At 54.5% G+C, this 19,173-nt stretch overlaps 11 protein-coding genes across 11 annotated transcripts; 5 read left to right on the top strand and 6 right to left on the bottom strand.

Annotated features, from left to right (window-relative positions):
* Positions 1-42: 42 nt before the first annotated feature.
* Positions 43-1,758, bottom strand: CLAFUR5_06647 (Putative amidase; the record flags this gene model as incomplete). The annotated part of the gene is made up of 3 exons (XM_047905795.1): positions 43-962; positions 1,015-1,426; positions 1,474-1,758. 3 exons carry the CDS (start codon positions 1,756-1,758, stop codon positions 43-45), a joined length of 1,617 nt encoding a protein of 538 aa, XP_047763331.1.
* A 347-nt stretch (positions 1,759-2,105) lies between these two features.
* On the top strand, positions 2,106-3,311 carry CLAFUR5_06648 (Replication factor C subunit 3; the record flags this gene model as incomplete). The annotated part of the gene is made up of 1 exon (XM_047905796.1): positions 2,106-3,311. The coding sequence occupies one exon, from the start codon at positions 2,106-2,108 to the stop codon at positions 3,309-3,311; it is 1,206 nt and encodes a 401-aa protein (XP_047763338.1).
* A 509-nt stretch (positions 3,312-3,820) lies between these two features.
* Positions 3,821-4,723, bottom strand: CLAFUR5_06649 (Short-chain dehydrogenase/reductase ascJ; the record flags this gene model as incomplete). The annotated part of the gene is made up of 1 exon (XM_047905797.1): positions 3,821-4,723. One exon carries the CDS (start codon positions 4,721-4,723, stop codon positions 3,821-3,823), a length of 903 nt encoding a protein of 300 aa, XP_047763339.1.
* Positions 4,724-5,456: 733 nt separating this feature from the next.
* On the top strand, positions 5,457-6,574 carry CLAFUR5_06650 (Pyridoxal 5'-phosphate synthase subunit PDX1; the record flags this gene model as incomplete). The annotated part of the gene is made up of 2 exons (XM_047905798.1): positions 5,457-6,098; positions 6,170-6,574. The coding sequence occupies 2 exons, from the start codon at positions 5,457-5,459 to the stop codon at positions 6,572-6,574; spliced, it is 1,047 nt and encodes a 348-aa protein (XP_047763891.1).
* Positions 6,575-7,709: 1,135 nt separating this feature from the next.
* CLAFUR5_06651 (Meiotic recombination protein SPO11-1) lies at positions 7,710-8,584 on the bottom strand (the record flags this gene model as incomplete). The annotated part of the gene is made up of 2 exons (XM_047905799.1): positions 7,710-8,517; positions 8,553-8,584. 2 exons carry the CDS (start codon positions 8,582-8,584, stop codon positions 7,710-7,712), a joined length of 840 nt encoding a protein of 279 aa, XP_047763890.1.
* A 48-nt stretch (positions 8,585-8,632) lies between these two features.
* Positions 8,633-9,161, bottom strand: CLAFUR5_06652 (uncharacterized protein; the record flags this gene model as incomplete). The annotated part of the gene is made up of 2 exons (XM_047905800.1): positions 8,633-8,882; positions 8,932-9,161. The coding sequence occupies 2 exons, from the start codon at positions 9,159-9,161 to the stop codon at positions 8,633-8,635; spliced, it is 480 nt and encodes a 159-aa protein (XP_047763893.1).
* A 221-nt stretch (positions 9,162-9,382) lies between these two features.
* On the top strand, positions 9,383-11,526 carry CLAFUR5_06653 (uncharacterized protein; the record flags this gene model as incomplete). Its single annotated transcript, XM_047905801.1, has 2 exons — positions 9,383-11,364; positions 11,418-11,526. 2 exons carry the CDS (start codon positions 9,383-9,385, stop codon positions 11,524-11,526), a joined length of 2,091 nt encoding a protein of 696 aa, XP_047763892.1.
* A 208-nt stretch (positions 11,527-11,734) lies between these two features.
* Positions 11,735-13,461, bottom strand: CLAFUR5_06654 (Transporter aclS; the record flags this gene model as incomplete). Its single annotated transcript, XM_047905802.1, has 2 exons — positions 11,735-12,022; positions 12,055-13,461. The coding sequence occupies 2 exons, from the start codon at positions 13,459-13,461 to the stop codon at positions 11,735-11,737; spliced, it is 1,695 nt and encodes a 564-aa protein (XP_047763887.1).
* A 502-nt stretch (positions 13,462-13,963) lies between these two features.
* On the top strand, positions 13,964-15,276 carry CLAFUR5_06655 (2-oxoglutarate-dependent dioxygenase gloC; the record flags this gene model as incomplete). The annotated part of the gene is made up of 2 exons (XM_047905803.1): positions 13,964-14,969; positions 15,029-15,276. The coding sequence occupies 2 exons, from the start codon at positions 13,964-13,966 to the stop codon at positions 15,274-15,276; spliced, it is 1,254 nt and encodes a 417-aa protein (XP_047763886.1).
* A 51-nt stretch (positions 15,277-15,327) lies between these two features.
* CLAFUR5_06656 (FAD-dependent monooxygenase OpS4) lies at positions 15,328-16,692 on the bottom strand (the record flags this gene model as incomplete). The annotated part of the gene is made up of 2 exons (XM_047905804.1): positions 15,328-15,885; positions 15,937-16,692. The coding sequence occupies 2 exons, from the start codon at positions 16,690-16,692 to the stop codon at positions 15,328-15,330; spliced, it is 1,314 nt and encodes a 437-aa protein (XP_047763889.1).
* A 735-nt stretch (positions 16,693-17,427) lies between these two features.
* On the top strand, positions 17,428-19,054 carry CLAFUR5_06657 (uncharacterized protein; the record flags this gene model as incomplete). Its single annotated transcript, XM_047905805.1, has 2 exons — positions 17,428-17,580; positions 17,636-19,054. 2 exons carry the CDS (start codon positions 17,428-17,430, stop codon positions 19,052-19,054), a joined length of 1,572 nt encoding a protein of 523 aa, XP_047763888.1.
* Positions 19,055-19,173: the final 119 nt, after the last annotated feature.

Consider the following 19,173-nt stretch of genomic DNA (forward strand, 5'->3'; position numbering starts at 1 on the left):
TCCAGCACCACGCATTGCCATCAAAATCATCTACATACACCACTACCCCTTCAAATCCTCCTCAATCCTGTGCACCAACGCCAAGATCTTCTCTTCCTGCAACCTCCTCCCCGTAACCTGCAGACTCACCGGCAACCCATGACACAGCTCCGGGTCATACTGCTCCCTCGTCGTTTTATCCACTTCATTCAACGCCTCAAACCCTTCCTCCCCCTTTCCATCTTTCTCCTTGTCAACCTTCACCCCCGACGGGAAACTCACAGACGTATAATCCAAAATATTGAACACCCCCGTATACCCCACATGCGTAAACTCCCCTGCCCTCGGCGCACCGGCATACGGCGTGACGGGGCCTAGGATAGCATCTGGCTGGATTTCATTCCAACGGTCGAGGTAGCGCTTCGCGAGAGCGGTGCGTTGTTTCTGGAGTTGCCAGAGTTCATGCACGCCGAGTTCTGTAGCTTCTTCGTATGCTTTCATTTCCGGACGGAAAGGCTCTCCGACAGATCTGAGGATCTCCTCCACAGACTTGCCCCCATCCGCGAGGAAGAGTTTCGCTAGGAGGTCAATGGCTTCGACGTGGTCGGTAGCAGGCCAGTCAACAATATCATAGCCCTGCTTCTTGAGCTTGTCGACAGTTTCGCGGAGGGCACGGGTTACGGGTGGTGTTGGTTGGACTAGGTCGTTGGACCAGAGGACTGCTAGTTTGGGCTTGGATGGGAGTGATACGGGGCGCCAGGGGATTTCAATGCATTTGGGGTCTCTGAGCCAGGGGGCGGAGTTGATGACATTCTCGGTGTAGAGGCGCAGGTCGGCTATGCTGCGTGCCATGGGGCCGTGGTTGCTGGCGACGGCTTCTTGGCCTGCGAGGCCGGATCGTGCGTCGAAGTGGGGGAAGCGGCCGAAGGAGGGTTTGATGGTGTAGATGCCTGTACATGCTGCTGGGATGCGGAGGGAGCCGCCTGGGAGGATGTGTTAGCTTCTTTTCAGGAGGTATTTGCTTTGTATCCTCACCGATGTCCGTACCCACACCGAGCGGGCTACCTCTCAAGGCGATTAGGGCGGATTCGCCACCTGAGGAGCCGCCAGATGTGTTCTCACGATTCAGCGGATTCGACGTTCGACCGTAGCAGTTGTTGACGCTCTCCGCGATCATCATGGCTGTTGGGACATTGGTCTTGACATATGGAACTGCGCCAAGTTCCTTCAGTATTCCGACGATCGTGCTCTGCTGCTCCATTGGATCCATGGCCCAGCTACAGAACCCAACGGAACTTGGGTAGCCAGGAATATTGAAGTTGTCCTTGAGAGAGACAGGAAGGCCATGTAATGGGCCTGTAGGCTTGCCAGTCTTTTCGAACTCAGCATCCAGTTCCTTCGCTCGCTTGATGGCATCGTCGAACATGATCACTGTTAGGCAGTTTGTCTGGTTGATATCAGCGATAGTCCTTGAGCGAGACTTCGACAACGTACTAGCTGATGTGCTATGGCTGCTCTTTTGCAGAACGCTCGCGTAACATCTTCTGCCTTCCATACGCCTTTGGCCAACTTCGCAACGATCTCGGTGGCGTATGAGTCCGTGATCTCGAGGTCCTGCTCTGAGAGGAGCCCAGACTTGGCAGGAAAGCCAGTCACGTCTCGGACATCATGGCCTGGGAGTCTGTTGGTGGGCACACGCCATTCCAAGGGAATATCATCAATGACTTTCTGCTGTGCTTTCTTCGCAATTTCCTTCCATTGCTCTGTGGTTGAACCCATCTTGAAAGTATACGAAAGGGAACAATCGTGTAACAGTGCCAACGCAGCAGTTCGAGGAACGCGAAGAAGGAATGGGAAATATGATATGCAGCGAATGACCTACGATGAAGACGACATGCCGAGCTGCTCGAGAGCTGTCGGCCGCGGTGATAGGCGACGTTGTAGTGGAGGCGAAGATGGGGAGGGGAGAGTTGGAACGAATTGCCCTATCGAATGCCGATGTCGCGTTGTCAGGCACGTGATCTCAATCTAAAGCGCGTCGAGGAAGTCGCGTCGATGGACTTTCGTGTTTCCCGAGTTCAGCAGCAGAACAGTAGCACTGTCGACGACTGACTACCACAGCAATCATGTCGGACTACGAGGACAACGATGACATGGACATCGACGCTCCATCGAAGCCATCCAACGACATCACCTTTTCCTCCAACAACACCGACTCGAAAGGCAAGCGCAGCGCAGCAAATCTTCCCGTCGAGCTCGAAGACAATCTGCCATGGGTAGAGAAGTACAGACCGAACAGCCTCTCCGACGTCAGCGGCCACCATGATATTCTTGCAACCATCAACAAATTCGTCGACACCAATCGACTTCCTCATCTCCTGCTTTATGGCCCGCCCGGAACAGGAAAGACTTCCACAGCACTGGCAATGGCGAGGAGAATCTACGGCAACAAGAACATGCGACAGATGGTGCTGGAGCTCAATGCCTCGGATGACAGAGGTATCGATGTAGTGAGAGAGCAGATCAAGACATTCAGCAGCACCAAGCAGATCTTCGCGGGATCATTCGATAAGAGCAGCAACCAGAATGACACCCTCGCGAGTTACAAGCTTATTATCCTGGACGAGGCGGATGCCATGACAAGCACTGCGCAGATGGCGTTGAGACGGATCATGGAAAAGTACACAGCCAACACACGATTCTGCATTATTGCAAACTATACACACAAGCTCAGTCCGGCACTGCTGTCGCGATGCACGCGATTTCGATTCTCGCCGCTGAAAGATGCCGACATTCGACAGCTGGTGGACAAGGTCATCGCGGAAGAGGTCGTGAACATTGCACCAGAAGCCACGGACAGTCTCGTCACACTTTCCAAGGGTGACATGCGTCGTGCTTTGAACGTGCTTCAAGCATGCCACGCATCCTCGACACCTCTGCATGTACCAGGTCAGCCGTTGAAAGAGAGCAAAGACGTCGAAAGAGACCTCATCACGCAAGAGACAATCTACGACTGCATTGCTGCACCACATCCTGGCGACATTGCTACCATCACACAGACACTTCTCACGACAGGAAACGTCGGTTCGTGTCTCAGCACCATCAACACTCTCAAGAAGCAAAAAGGTCTTGCTCTGGCAGATATCCTCACAGCAATGGGCGACCAGCTTACTGAGATCGACGTGCCTGCACAGACAAGAGTCACATGGCTGGAGGGTCTAGCGGAGATTGAGTACCGTCTTAGTGGTGGAGGGAGTGAGAGTGTGCAGACTGGTGGCCTTGTCGGCGTCATCAGGAACGGCGTTGGAATCATGGAGAAGGGCAAGGCTTAGGAGGCTGCTACAAAAGTCGGCGAAGACCAAACAACCAACAAATCCAATCCTCGTAAGGCGCGCGACAGGAATGCTTAGGAAGCGTTTCAAGAGATCAGATCAGAACATGAGTCACCAGAGCATGACACCGCCGTCGAAGCCCCAGCTACCGCCACAAATACCCCTGGTGCTACCTCACTCAAAGCATCCGATGCCTTTCTGGCAGATCAGATGCAATATCTAGCTCCTGGTCAGACTGGGCCGAAGCTCGGCAATGCAGCCAAGTTGAACAGGAGAAGACGAGAAGTGGCAAAGGAGCATGGCATCACTATCAAACTACACAGTCGTGTGCCTCGGGTATGAGAGGTCCTAGCACACAGCGGTGAACCGTCTACCGACGCGGAGTAGACTTAGGGTGATGGCGTGAAGACACGAGTCGGCCCAACAATGCAAGAGGTGACGGACAGGTTCGATGGGGAATCAGGCGTATACACTGATAGCTCACAGTCCCTAATGATATTTTACGAATCTCAAGCTCCCGCCTCCCCCTTCGCCGCCTGCCCCTCCTTGATCCCAGCCTCCACCGCCAACTTCGAAATCCTCTCAAAAGCCTCCTGCTCATTCACCGTCACCTCCGCCACCCCACACGCCTTCGCGGCCGCAGGCAAGAGACAACTCTTCTCAATCTCATAATACCTCCCCCCACTAGAATAACTAAACTCCCCATTCCTGCTCTCATCCGCCATCAAATACGCTACATTCCTCCCCACAACGCTCGCGGGCTGGGACTCTATGCCTGCCGCATCGATAATCTCCTTCGGCACCAGACCCGTGATAGTCCAAGAGGGTCCGATGCAGTTGATCCGGATGGGCAGGGAGTGCAGGGCCAGGTTCGGGAGCGCGCCGCGCATGAAGCCTAGCACGCCGTGCTTGGTCGTGGTGTAGTCCCAGACTGCGAAGGGCTGGAAGGAGGAGCCGGAGGCTGTGCAGACTATGCTGCCGCCCGGTGGGGACTGGTGCTGGAAGTGGTGGAGGGCGAGGTAGGAGGTGTTTATCATGCCTCGTAAATTAATGTCGTAGACTTGACTTGTCGGCTCCAGCAGCTCCCCTGCATCGTCGTAGTCGGATGCGAGGTAATCCGCTCTGCCGGAAATCCCGGCGTTGGAGAAGACGTGGTCGATGCGGTGGTGTTTGGATATGGCGAGGCTGAAGAGGGATTTGAGTTGGTCCCAGGAGGTCACGTTTGTTTTTTGGAAGGTGAGGTGTGCGTGTTGGGTGGGTGGGTCGTTCATGTCGCCGGAGACGACGTGGGCGCCGTTGGCGAGGAGGACGTTGATGGATGCTAGGCCTATGCCGCTGGAGCCGCCTGTTACGACGACGATTTTGTCTTGGAGGGGGAGGAGGTCGGAGTCGGTGATGTGGAATTGGGTCATGGTTGTCGTATAGGTTTCTTTATCGGGAGAGGTGTCTGGGAATGAATATGGAATGGATTGTCTCTGTTCTTTCGTGGGCTGTATTTGATGCGGTACTGTTCTTGAGTCTTTCTGCCTGGCTGAACGATACGGAAAACAGAGAATATGTAAACAAAGGTCTCCCGCAGTACCTACGTATGTGGCGAGGAGATCATATACCATGAGTTATTGCCTGGATAGTACTCAGCGTCCTTCACATGCTGCAGCTGCCCTCGGTCTGGTATAGCCACGAGGCGACCCCGCCATGGTCCTGATTGCTAGGCGGGAGGAGAGTCGTGCGTCTTAACATGCGAGGAGGAGTAGGATCCGCACCCCGGCTGCCCATATCGAAGCTCTTACAATTCAAAGGTATGGAGCCCGTTGATCAGCATCAATGTCGCGCTGCTTGAAGTGAAGGTATGCAAGTGTTGTTTAGTTGGTGAGATGATGTCGAAGACTTCAAGATGCTGCGATCCAGACTGTCCCTTCTTCCTCCGCAGATCGGAACGACCCCTCCATCAAAGTTCGTCGGTCCTTCTTTGTGCCAGGGCATGACTCTTCCATATTTTCCTCACGCCCTTTCGTCTTGTACATATTTCGACTCACCTGCTCAGCAGCATATTACATTGACATCTTGCCTGCACAAAGACTCACAGCCGTCTCATAGTACCCATTGGGAGAACACAAGCTACTCACCACATACCAAGACTACACAATGGCATCGAACGGTACCACCACCATGCCTGAGCGCATCCCGTCGGCCTTCCGGTACAACAACCAGCCTGAGAGCAGCCTGCCTACCAACGGCACCTCCAATGGCTCCATCCCCGGGCCCGACCCATCGACCGTCAAGAAGACCACCACCGCCTTCTCTACCTCCGACCCACAATCGTCTTTCGCCGTCAAGGCAGGACTCGCACAGATGCTAAAGGGCGGCGTCATCATGGACGTCGTCAACGCCGAGCAAGCCCGCATCGCAGAAGAAGCAGGAGCCTGTGCTGTCATGGCTCTCGAGCGTGTCCCCGCAGATATCCGCAAAGACGGCGGTGTTGCACGCATGTCTGACCCCGCCATGATTCAGGAGATTATGCGCGCGGTAACGATCCCAGTCATGGCAAAAGCACGCATTGGACACCTCGTTGAATGCCAGATCCTCCAGGCCATTGGTGTGGACTACATCGATGAGTCTGAGGTCCTGACCCCAGCTGACCCAACCAACCACGTGGACAAGCACCAGTACGCCACTCCCTTCGTCTGCGGATGCAGGAACCTCGGCGAGGCTCTGAGGAGAATCAGTGAGGGTGCTGCCATGATCCGAACAAAGGGCGAGGCAGGCACTGGCGATGTTGTCGAGGCGGTGAGAACTAATTGAGCGGAAGACGCTCGCTACATGCGGGCACACACTGACACAAATTGTTTCCATTACAGGTACGACACATGCAGACCGTCAACGCAGAGATTGCCCGCGCCAGCTCCGCCAATGACGCCACTCTTCGCCAGATGGCCCGCGAGTACGAATGCGACTACGCCCTCCTCAAGGAGTGCGCCCGCCAAAAGAGACTACCCGTCGTCAACTTCGCCGCAGGAGGCATCGCTACCCCAGCCGACGCCGCACTGATGATGCAGATGGGCTGTGACGGCGTCTTCGTCGGCTCTGGCATCTTCAAGTCCGGCGACGCCGCCAAGCGTGCAAAGGCCATCGTCCAGGCTACGACCCACTACAACGACCCGAAGAAGCTGGCCGAGGTCAGCATTGGCCTTGGAGAGGCTATGGTTGGTATCAACTGCGGCCACATGGGCGAAGCTGACAAGTTGGCCAAGCGTGGCTGGTAAGATATCTAACATGACAGGTTCCGAGCTCTCCCTGAAGAAGCGGCAGTTCGCCGAGTACGGGAGTAGCATTATCGCTACATGAGCGATGACTTGGAGGTTGTGGGATCTTGTTAGGTGGTGGAAGCTCAACGTACCCTGAACAAGCGGCAGTTCGCCGAGTAGGGGTTTGGGATTTGGCTAACGATGGGAGGATTGGGTGTTGTAAGGATTGATGGTGTCGTTCAGCTTGTCAGTGCTCATGTTCCAGAAGAAGTGGCAGATCGCCAAGTACGGAATAGGATCATTGACAGTTTGAGTGGATACATTAGTATAGGCGTTGGGAATGAAAAGCGTGTACAGGTCCAACCCTTTCTCCTTTCTTACTCATCTTGACGCCTTGGTGACTGCGATCTGCCTCCTCCGATAACTTCGACAGTGGCAACAAGTGGAATGTGAAATGTCTTTAACAGAGGACATGATGATACTCGCACAATATCTTGTGGTAGGTCGTAGCGAGTTTTGGTACAGATTACGGAGGAATCACCAGCCATGTCCAACAGCACGACATGAGGTCCTGGATATTGGACTCCCCCTATGACTTCGCAGGCTCCACCCCATGACTTTGACCTACCACACTGCCTTACCGCTAGATGGTCCCAGACATTTGACGTCCCTTCGCTTGAACGAGGGCTCCTGACGAGAGAGGTGTCCGCTTGCACAACTACAGAGTTACTTCTTTAGGTACTTAGAAGCGGTATACGACGCATCTATCTCTACAAAACTGCTTAAGAGGCCTACGGTGCTCGGGGGGGGGGGGGGGGGAGGGTTGCACAGGCTCTAATCACTATCGCCATTTGAAGCGCCGCGGCCACTTTTTGTTTTGGTCCAGAGCCCTTGGAAGCTTCGTGCACCATTGTTAAACCAGATGCGCATCTGCAGCGTGCTTGACATCACTCATACATGTATCTGTAAGGGCAGTGGCAACATCATGGAGAAGCACTTTGAAAGCAGAGACAGATGATCTGATCTGTGATTTGACGCTACTATGCCGTCATGTTGAAGCCATCTGGCAGCATGATTCCTTCAACTCGAGCAACATTTCTTTATCGATAAGTTCTCAGGACATTGCCTCCCCTTTGGCTCCGTGGTATCATTTCTAGAGTTTGGCGAGCTTCGCAGTAAGGAGGTCTACCATGCCACCTGTCATAGCATCGAGAAGCTGCAGCTCGGCTTTCGTGTTGAGCATGAGCATCGTACGTAGTTCGGCCTTCCAATCTTCAGGTACCGCCAGATCATCGTCCTGCTCTAGCATCCTGATAGCTTTCTTGCGATCTCGAGCCGTGAGCTTGAGCAGACCTTGCGATGCGTGGGTATCGTCTTGGTTGAGGTAAAGGTGTTCGCTTCGGAGACCTAGCCATTGCAGGTGTGGTGCGCAGTGATCTTCACTCTCATGTGCCAAGCTTTTGGAGCCTTGTTTGTAAGTCGACAAGATCGATGGGCCGTCTGGGTCGAAGTCTGCCAGGCCGTACACTGGAGGCGAGGCAAAGCCGTTCTGTGGCGATGCTGTGCTGAGGAAGTGCAGCAATGCGCGGGTAGAGAGGTCAGGGTAGCCTTTGCCGGTCAGAACGATGCCTTGTGTGGCGATTGTGTCCCAGAAGAGACCGGCCGTGATTGATCGGAATGTTGCCTCCTTCTCGATGACAAGGATCCATTTCACTGCCTGCAGATCCACCGCCAGCATGTCCTTCAAGCTTGGGACAAGAAGACCGTCTCGATCGTTGCTGGCAGTGGTGCTTGAGCCATCTGTGCGATGGAATGTGATTGCCCCCGCCACGAGACCTTTGGCGACTGCAGATACGTTGAGTGATGCTCGTGATAAGCCGAAAGTGAAGGCAATGTCGTCCACGTAGCGGTCCACGTATGTCTGATTGCCGAACAGCGCAGGGTCGCGATAGTATATGTCTCTGGCACAAAGTGAGAAGTGAAAGGTCTTACTTACGGGTGAGCATTACCTCTTTGACATGACAACATCGTTGCGAAGAGCTTCATGCATCAACTCGAGAATGCGAAGCACGACCGCTAACCAGCGAATGTCAGCCGATGGCGTTCGAAACCGACGAAGGTGATCTCACCAAACCGCCATGCTTCATCAGCAGTCTTGCCTGGAAAGCAGATGCGCTTGGTTCGATCATCGATATCAGGTGATGTATGCTGGTTCTTCGCCTTGGAATTGCGGACTTTCAATGTAACGCTCAGCTCGTTCTTGTCGTTCAACATGGCATCGGCCATCAGCTCGAAGACTGCCTCAATCTTGGCTATGGCGTGGGCACTGCGAGCGTTAGCGTCCTGCCAGGTCTCTGGTCCAGGAAAGGCATCACTTTGGCTCCAATTTCAACGGCGGTTCCTGATCTTCGAAGGCTTCTTCGGGCCATTGATCTAACATATCAGTATCTTCAGGCGCTGCGAGGTTGTCTTCAGACGCGTATGCTTCATCACCAACGCTCCCGCCGAAAGACATGTTAGCTGCGGCATCAGTCAAGGACACCTGGGAGGAGCCTGGGAGAAAGTCGACCTCACTGAATAGGTCGTCGAAGTCGTCGTCGTCCATTGTGACGAGGCCGAGTGTTATGTGCATGTGTGAAAGAGGAAGAGAAGAGCGTGGAGTCGAAGTCGAGATGATCACGCCAAGACCGTTGGCGTTGGGACGCGACGCGACTTCCAAGCGCGTACCTGCAATGATCCAATACAACTCCAACAACACAACATTCACTGTCTGGAAGCACTGTGTGCCGTGTGTTGTCTGCCAAACTCAGAACATATACAGCCCTCATGGACGACATCGTTTCCTCTCCACCGGCTCCAAACCCCAAGAAACGACCATCTCCCGAGGACGAGTCACCAGGGGAGAAACCATTGAACCTCAAGGGCACCCAGTTCATGATGCCCACTCCACCAGACACAGACAACTCCAGCAACACGAGTCCTGACGGCAGTGCCAACAATGATGCTCACAATCGCGCAGCATCTCCGGCTCCGAGCAGCTCAGCACTCAGCAGCACAGTCGACATCGTCTCAGAGCATGCATTGCCTAGCTCGAAGACAACAACTGGCCCCCCTACAGCAGCAGCAGCATCTCCATCAGGCCCTCCCCCGGCCAAGAGGCGAAAGCTGACTCCTTCCGAGAAGTTGGAGAAGCAGCAAGTTAAGGAAGCCGCAGAACGCGAGAGGGCAGCTGCCAAGGCGCGTAAAGACGAAGAGAAACGTTTGAAGGACGAGGAGAAGCGCAAGAAGGATGAAGAGAAGGCAGAACTCAAGCGTGCGCAAGACGAGGAGAAGCGTAGAAAGGCCGAGGAGAAGGACGCCAAGAAGCGCGAGAAGGAGGTAGAGGAAGAGCGCAAGACTCAGGAGAAAGAGGCCAAAAAGCGTGAACAGGAGGCGAAGAAGCGTCAGCAGGAAGAAGAAAAGCTGAAGAAGGAGAGGTCTCAGCTGCGATTGGCATCATTCTTCCAGAAGCCAGCGACACCTGCAAAGACGGCATCGCCAGACAACGACGAGAACCAACCACGAGCTAGGCGCCGATCGTTGTCTCTCGAGCAATACGATGTTGTGGCTGACAGGATCGGCTCTCCTGTCAAGGGAACTCCCCCGCCAGTCTCCGAGAAGAAGCCTTCCGCTCAGAAGCCCGCCGTGTCTGCCTACCACCGAGCGTTCCTGCCCTTCGAACTCCAGTCGCACAGCAGGATGGCAGTTACACAAAAAGAAGCCTCGGAGGCTGCTCAAGAGATCTTCGATCGCGAACTCAAGAACCCATCGTTACAGGAGCAATATGACTTGGGCATGATCAGCACCTACCAAGGATACGCCGAGCTCGGTCATTACTTTCCTGGCGAACGAGACCTTGATCGAGGCTTGAACTTCCCAGCAACGAGGGACATCGTGGACAGAATACAAGGCACTGCGAACCAACCTATCGACCTCACGAAAGGTCAATCTTCACGGCCAGCAGTCGAAATCCTGCGCGATCTGCCGACCAAGCATCTCCACTTCGCCGAGGATGTTCGGCCACCATACTGCGGAACCTACAACAAGATACGATCACCTGGGACTCGACGGAAGGTGCGTCGAAATCCCTTCACTCGCGCCAGGCCAGACACGAATTACGACTACGACTCAGAAGCAGAATGGGAAGAGCCTGAAGAAGGTGACGAGGAGGTCCTTTCCGATGAAGAAGACGAAGCTGATAGTCAAGCTGATGCGGACGATATCGAAGGCTTCTTGGACGATGAAGATGACACTGCGAAGAGCAAGCGCAAGATGATCACCGGTGAACTCGTACCCGAGAGCACCGGCTTATGCTGGGCGAAGGAGAAAGGACGTATCTCGGTCGTGGAAAGCATCGAAGTGGAAGCACAACCTGAGGAGCTGCATGGCATGAGCATGGGCGTACTACTTCCTGGCCTGGCAGGCAAGACCATCGACCCATTCTCGACTGTGTATTGGGACCCGCCTGCTGCCTCACAAGCGCCCGGCCTATTCGTCAATGACCGTCCTGCTAGCACCATGGCACCGCCTCGACCACCATTGCAGCCACGTCTGAACCCGAACGGAACGTTGGATAAGGGACACGATTTCATTGGAGCTACACAAGGAGTCAAAGGTCCGATCACAAGTGTGGCCGCATTACAAGGAGCGAAGCGTGGTCCTAAGCCGGCACCAAAGACCCTTAGCAAAGAGGACTTGGAGGAGTTCAAGGAAGCCGTGGTCGGTAGTCCGATTGGCAAGCTCGAGCTACAGAAGGGCCTCAAGACCAGGTGAGTAATGCTCTTCGGCGTGCAATGCATTTCAAGCACTGACATCAAGACAGGTTTCCGAAGATGACCAACGAAGTGATCAAGGAGACGTTGAGCTCACAGTTCGCACAGGTCGGCAAAGGTAAAGCTGACAAGCGCTGGGTGTTTGTTGGTCAGTCATGAGCGACGATCGACGAGACTGCTCACATGCATGGCGTGCTGTCGGAAAGTGCAGGGCACCGGATTCTAGATCACAGTGTACAGTATTGACGATGCCTACAGAAACCACATGTTTACACGGCGTTGTGCATGAGCGGTAGAGAACATGATCTAGAGGCATGTCCAGAGACAAATAACGATAATGAAAGACAGCATCACAATCTTGTGGGAGTCATGATGGCTTTAGATTCTGGTCATTGCAACGAAGATGGCCATTTGCTTTACAACATCGTCGAAGGCTCAGTATCGACGATTTCCATGTCCCGACTGGAGGAACGTCCGCCGCATCGAGTATCTCCACGTGCTCAGCCAATGCGAATGGCGAGTGTCCGGTCTGACGAGGAACAGGAAAGGCCGTATGAAGGATCCAGTAGATGAGGAGCGCTGAGAAGAAGCCGTAGAAGTACGTGATCAACGAGAAACGCAATAATGGTGAGCATGAGCATGAATACCGAAATGGCTTGAGGAGGACTGACGACTGACCTGATAGACACGATCCCACCCGTTTCCAAAGCTTACTTCACGGATGGTTCTCACAAAGCCTGGTAGGACAGGCCATATCCCCATCGCCCAAGCAAGAAAGCCACGCCAGTTGAAGCCCACAGTGTACCAGTACGCACTGGAGCTATTGCCAGTGTAGAGGTCGCCGAGATGATACTCCCTCTTCCTAATCAGGAAGTAATCGCTTATAACGACGATTCCGGTCATCGGAGACAGAAACACGGACCATCCGCTGAGTACAGTGATGAACGTGGTAGGCTGGGTGACATACTGCCAAGGACAAATCGCGATGCTGATAACGGACACCAGGTAGCAGCCACGACGGATATTGATCCACTTCGGACACAGTGCTGCAAGATCCATCCCAGCTGAGACGCAGTTCAGGATGATGCATAACGCCATCTGGCTCGCAAGGAAGCCCAGACCAGCGAAGAAGGTTCCAGCGCGACAGCCTGCAGTAAGAGAGGTCTGCTGGACATGTAGCAACAGCTCAAACGGGTTCCAGAGGTATACGCCATAGATCTCTTGAGTCGCAGATGTGATCAACAGACCACAAATTGCAGTGACTGATATCGTGATGGGCGCTGTCACAAGCTGACCAAACAACGCAGAATTCGGCGTCTTCGCGTATCTTGTGCAATCGCTCTGCCCAAGACACCCCGATGCCTGCGAGCCCACAAGAGACTGCAGCCCGAAGAGCGCCGCCCAGGATAAAGCACTCCCATTCGCCGTCGACGGCGTATGCAACAGTGTCCCGGCACCACCATTCGTCCCAACAGCCCACCCCAAAATCCCAAACATCGTCAGCGTAATCATGACCAACGTGACCCTCAAAGGTACCTGCAGCCGCTCCGGCGGAACGTACAAACAAGGCAGGAAAATCGCCGCAAACACGAAAAACGAGATCAGACTCGCCGTATCAACATTCGCAGAAGCGGGAAGCGTATTCGCCATAAAAATCCATTTAGGCCCAATCACGGCTCCCAGAATAATCTTCACGGCGTGTCCACCCCAGTACATCTGAATCCCTAGCCAAATAACCGCCGTCACGATTCGATCAACCACAGCCCAGAACCCGCCCCTGATCCCCCAAGAAGATCTACACAGCACCGTGAAGCCCAGGTATTGGTGGGAACCCGCCCAACGAGCGAAGACGGCGAGGATGGCGGTGATGAGAGAGCAGCCTGCTGAGACGCCCATGGCTTGGGGCACGCTGAGGCCTAGGGACAGGAGCGAGGAGCCGAAGGTCCAGGCTGTGGTGTTGATGCCGGTTATGACCCAGTAGCCGGCATAGCCTTCCCACGTCCAGGTCCGGCGGTTTTGGGGGGGGGGGGGGGGGTGAGGTCGCGGTTGCACCGGAAGGTGTTGTGGTAGTTGGAGTCTGGGTCGATGGGGCATTCGAGGCGCTGGGCCCAGGTTGTGAGTTGCGAGGGCGATTTTTTGGAAGTCATTTGTGATGGAAGGGGCCTGGAGTCGTTGGGAAGGTCAAAGATGAGTCCACGGATTTCTGGACAAGACTTGCTGGAGATCAGTGGTTTGAACGAACTCGTAGCATGCCAGCCAGGTCTGCAGCAAGTGCCTATCACGACCCTGGTGAAGGTAAGCTAGCATTCATGCAGGTTGGCCGCCTCAGATACATGTATCTTCTGAAAAGTCGCTGTGTTGACTGAGCCGTCGACATCAGGCAGCAAGGAGACGATCGACGAGCACAGCAGGAACATCGCATACCATCCTTATAACATTCTTCTTCGCTACAGCCGCACGCAACCGCTGATAAAGCCATGTCGGTCAACCGTGATAGTCAACGCTACACCAGAATCCCCCACATTGAATCCTTCCAACACATCCCAGCCGCAAGCTGCAGAAGGGCAGAACCAGGGCGAGCTCGTGGTAATACTGTATGCGGGGATGCACGCATGGCCTATCAGTACAGTATCAAGTTGCGGCCGACGGCGTTCAAGTCACCTCACCTCACCTCACCTCCACAGGTGGCACACTACAGCACTCCATCCTACAGCACGACCTGAAAGTGCGAACTTCAAACCAGCGCAAGACCCTCCACACTACGCAAACCACCACACCAACCACAAGTTTCTCCATCATGGGCTCCATCGACCAAGCCACGCCCCCATCCTCCACCATCCCCATCATCGACTTCGCAGCCTGGAGCAACAGCAGCGACGCATGCGAACGCTTCAAGATATCCAAAGCTCTCATCACCGCCTTCCAGACCGTCGGTTTCGTCTACCTCATCAACCACGGTCTACCCCAGCCGCTCTTAGACCAAGCCTTCGCCACCTCAAAACGCCTCTTTGACCTCCCGCTCGAGCAGAAGATGCTAGCACCGCAGCCCGATGGGCCTGAAGTGCATCGCGGCTACTCACACCCCGGCCTGGAGAAAGTATCCCAGTACACCGGCGGCGATGTAACAAAAGGCGAGGAATTGCGAAATGTACTTGATTACAAGGAATCCTACGAAATAGGCAGCGAGGAGAACGCATCGCAGCCAAACATCAGGCTTCCGGGTTCCGTTCTCCCAGACTTTCGCCCCTTGACCACAAACTTCTACTGGGCTTGTAACGACATGGCGCAAGAGATTCTGCGATGTATTGGCTTAGGTCTCGGGTTGGAAGATGCAGAATATCTGATCCGGTATCATAGTGGTCATAATAATCAGCCGCGCTTGCTGCATTATCCGCCCGTGCCGGCTGGAGACGTGGAGCAGGGGAAAGTGGCGAGGATGCCGGCGCATAGTGATTGGGGCAGTATCACCATGCTCTTTCAGGATGACTGTGGAGGCTTGGAGGTGGAGGACGCTGTTATGGAGGGGAGGTTTGTGTCTGCGACGCCGATAAGGGGAGCATGCGTGGTCAATGTCGGGGACTTATTGATGAGGTGGAGCAATGGTGAGTTTTACTTTGGTAAAGCCCGATGCTCGGGTGTAGTGCTAATTCGATGCGCACAGATGTCCTAAAGTCGACGCTGCATCGTGTTACTCTGCCTCCTCTGTCGGACCGGTATGATGGCGCGCAGAGGATGACGAGGGCTAGGTATTCGATACCATATTTTGTCAGTGCAGATCCGGAGAGTCTGGTCGAATGCCTGCCGGGTTGTACGGATGCGGAATGTCCAGCTAAGTATGAGCCAGTGACGCAGCGGGAGTATGGGATCATGAGGGCGAAAGTCCAGTATCGAAGCGCAGCAGATGCATAGGTGTGTAGCCAGGAAGATGTTGTCGAGTAGATGACAGCGTTTTGCAACGCCTTACAGTCGAGACTGGTGTGCCACGTTTTTCATGTGCTTCTTCACCTCTTCCACGGCATCGTACCCAAACGCCCACTTCACAAATGCCTGTGTCCTGAAGTCAGCATCTCTATCCGGCTCGACGTCCGCGAATGATACCGCTGCCGCCTTGCTTCTGCCCGCGCTATCTTTCCTAGTTCCCGAGCCAGTATTCACCCCTGTGGTATACAGACTCTGATTCCAGCTCGCCAAAGCCTTCACCCTGTTGACACGAGGTATCCTCACCTCCTGCCAGATAATAGTCAGAGCTGGGATGCCCCGATGTTGCTCTGTCTTGAGGAGATACGACAGTGCCGCAATATCTTCCACAATCGAAGAGAAGCCCATCGCAGCATTAGGATACATGGCATGCGCAGAGTTACCCAGCAGTACTAAGCGACCGTGTTTGCTGACCCATTGTGGGAGATCCGGCATTTCGGCGAGACGCCATCGGTCGCAAGAAGTGACAATGTTTAGGAATGCTTTGAGCTTCGGATGGGAGTCCTTGAAGTAGTCTCGGACGTAGTCGATGTCGCCGTGCTGATGCAACAGGTCAGTATCTCCACCGAATCACGATCGATGTTTACTCACTTCATCCCACATGCGCTCGTCTGCATCAGCTGCTTCAGGTATGCCGAACACAGCACTATGTCTGCCGAAGCTCCTCTTATAGCTACTGACAACATATCCGCCACCGCCGCGGACCATGTAAACTTCCAAATCGTTGGTCTTGACAAGATCTTGAGCATCCTTGTCTGCGAGCAGTTCGTGCTCGGCGGCCTGTGCTTGGTGCAAAGTCGTGTTACCCACAATGGGCCCAGGTGCGCCCGGTATGATCTTCGGTCGAAGCCGTGACAATACCCCGTCTGCTGCAAGGACGATGTCGGCTTCCACCCTCTTCCCAGACTCCAGGACAATCGATGCTGCTGTAGAGTCCTCCTCGACATCAGCAACGGCAACGCCGAAATGTAGATGTGCTCCAGCTGCCTTTGCTTTATCATGAAACAGTATCTGGGTCTCACGTCGAACAGTCTGCGAGTCCGGGTTGCCACCCATGAGAGCCGGCGAGCCTGGGATATGCGATGTAAATTTGCCAGAATGCGCATTGTAGAACGTGGTTCCAGCAGCCGGGTTTGCAATACGCTTGAAGTCGTCCTCGAGACCCCATTGTCTCAAGAATCTGGTAGCGTTCGGTCTGAGCATGATACCACCGCCTCTGGGCTCGAATGATGAGTATCTCTCGTAGAGGTCGACAGAATGGCCATCTCTGGCAAAGCAGAATGCTGCAGCTAGACCGCCCAGACCAGCGCCGACTATCACAATCCGTAGAGGCTTAAAGCCGGACATGCTATGACGATGAGCGGATAATAGGTAGATGTAAGACTGTCGATGGTGAAGATGAGTCGAGCTTGAAGACGGCTAATGATCCTTAGCGAAGCAAGCCAGTCAGCACGTTGTTGTCGGTGTGACACGCTCGATAGTGCGGAAGTCGGGGCCGTCCTTAGCAATGCCCATGGTGTTGTTACTCCGACAAGCAGGCATGAGCTCTTTAAGAAAGACCACTGATATCGATATGCTTCCTGTTGGTGTTCCTGCTTCGAGTGCGAAGGGTCTGCGGTCGGTCGAATGTCATACCGGCTTGGCCGTACAAGCCACACCACGGCCAGCATCGCATCGTTAAGGCTCTGAGATCCCATCGTCAGCCTTGACGATGCGTGTCATAGCCCCTCAGGCTGAAGGGTGTCGAGCACGAGCGCCGCTCGAGATGCTCGGTGTAAGAGTGCGGTCACGGAGCGTAGTCTCTTATCAGAGCCGAGGCAAAGGACATTCACTAGTCAATGCTAATCAACAGACCATACAGCGCGTCCAAAGCTATTCGAAGCCAGCGCTGACATGACTTCTTGAGGTATGTTGATGCTGGAAGAAAGTGTACGTTACACAGATGTCGACGCGAAGAGTCTGGATGTTTTCAAAGCCTGTGCTATTGGCTCGGTCATCTCCGCCGCTAGCTAAAGCACAGCCCAGCAACAGTTACCGGGCTTTCGGGATCTGTCTCTAACATCAACCATTATCATTGCGAAGATGAGGCAACGCATCACATATCTCCTTCCAAATGGCACGGGAGTTGACCCTGCCGACATCACAGTCAGTGACACGGAGCTCAAATATGCCCAAGCACGCGATGCTGCTGAAGAACGACGGATAACAATTGGCTACGATGAATTGCCAAAGGAGGTGTGATGATATCCTCAGCAGCACTCCTCACGACATGTATTGATAGCTCTCCTAGATACAAACGATCCTCAAAGACTTCCACGAACTGCACATCCGGGTAGCGTCCTGGCAGAACTATGCTGCCTTCTCTCCTGCCGTTTCGAGGGTCTCGCCGGGTCTACATGCCTTCTTCACGCCGCTGAAGCACAAGGATGACACTGTCGAGACATCACTGTGCTCAACCCTGCACAAGCTCTTCGATGGCCAAGGAGGAAAGGTCAAGTGCTCAAACGCCTCTAACTCCTTCACCAAACCACCCGTGCTATCCGAGCGCTTCGCCAGCTCATCTACATACCAATTCAACCACCACCCAACCGACCTCCTAATCCTCAACGGAAGACTCCAAGCCACCCTATGCTCTCAACTCGAAGCCTCATCCCCTCTCCACAAAGTCTGCAAGGTCCTCTCCAGCACTCTAACAGCCGCCTACGTCGACCTCGACTTCGACGTCATCAGCCACGCCCTCACCCTCACGATCCTCTGGCCTCCCTCCACCGCCCTAACAGGCCACCACACCAAACTCGGCGCCCGCAAATTCTCCCCCACAGACCGCCTCGAAGTCGGCATCATCTCCCCCGAACTCTCCCCCGAACCCGAGTCCCTCTCCATGGCCGGCTTCCTCACCGTCATCGGCGAAGACGAAAAGCCCAAAGCCACCATGTTCTCCTTCCCAGCGCGCCACCACCCCCTCCCCTTGGACGCCACCTACAACGTCCAATTCCAAAACCCAACCGGTCTCCACCCCAAACTCGAAATCACCCTCCCACCCTCCTCCCTCACCCCACCAAAAGAATCCGCCTCCTGCGCTCTCCACGCCTACTGGACCCTCCCCTCCACCCTCTTCATCGACAAATACCAATTCACCGACTCCCTCTCCCTCGCCTCCCAAAACCTCAAACGCCTACCCTCCATCTCCGGCGAGCAAGACCTCGAAGCCCCAGATTGGGTCATCAACACCTGGGGTTCCGCCTCATTGTTCGAACTCGCTCACCCCTCCCCCTCCTTGCCTCCCTTATCCTCGGATGAACCCTGGACCATCACAATCCCAACCCACCTCCGCTACATCAACGCCACAGGCCTCACAACTCCCTCCAGCCACACCCACCTCTCAGTCCCCTGGCCCGTCGTCTTCTGGGCCTGCCCCGCCGAGGAAGGGCTCAAAATGGGCACGAATCCCTTCGACCGGGTGAACCTAGGCTATGACGGACTGTTTGGGCCGAAGACGATGTTCTATCATCTTAACCCTGCACCACAGACGGAGAAGCAGTTTTTGGTGGAGAAGGTGATGGTACCGGTGTTGGATCCCGAGAGCGCGAGTGCGCAGTGGGTACCGATGGGGACGATGGCGGTGGTGGTGGTGGGGTTTGCGTGGATTGTGTGGGCGTTGTTGAGGCCTGTGTCCAAGAACGTTACAGTGGAGAGGAAGGAGAAGTAAGTAGACAAGACCGGCTCGTATTAGCTATATACGGTGTCGTCACTGCTGTAGCCGGGTCGTATTAGTGGTGATGCACAACCACCATGCTCATCAATTCTCACGCACGCAGCCGTGTCAGC

This window comes from Fulvia fulva, chromosome 6, assembly GCF_020509005.1.
Source record: "Fulvia fulva chromosome 6, complete sequence".
NCBI lineage: Eukaryota > Fungi > Ascomycota > Dothideomycetes > Mycosphaerellales > Mycosphaerellaceae > Fulvia > Fulvia fulva.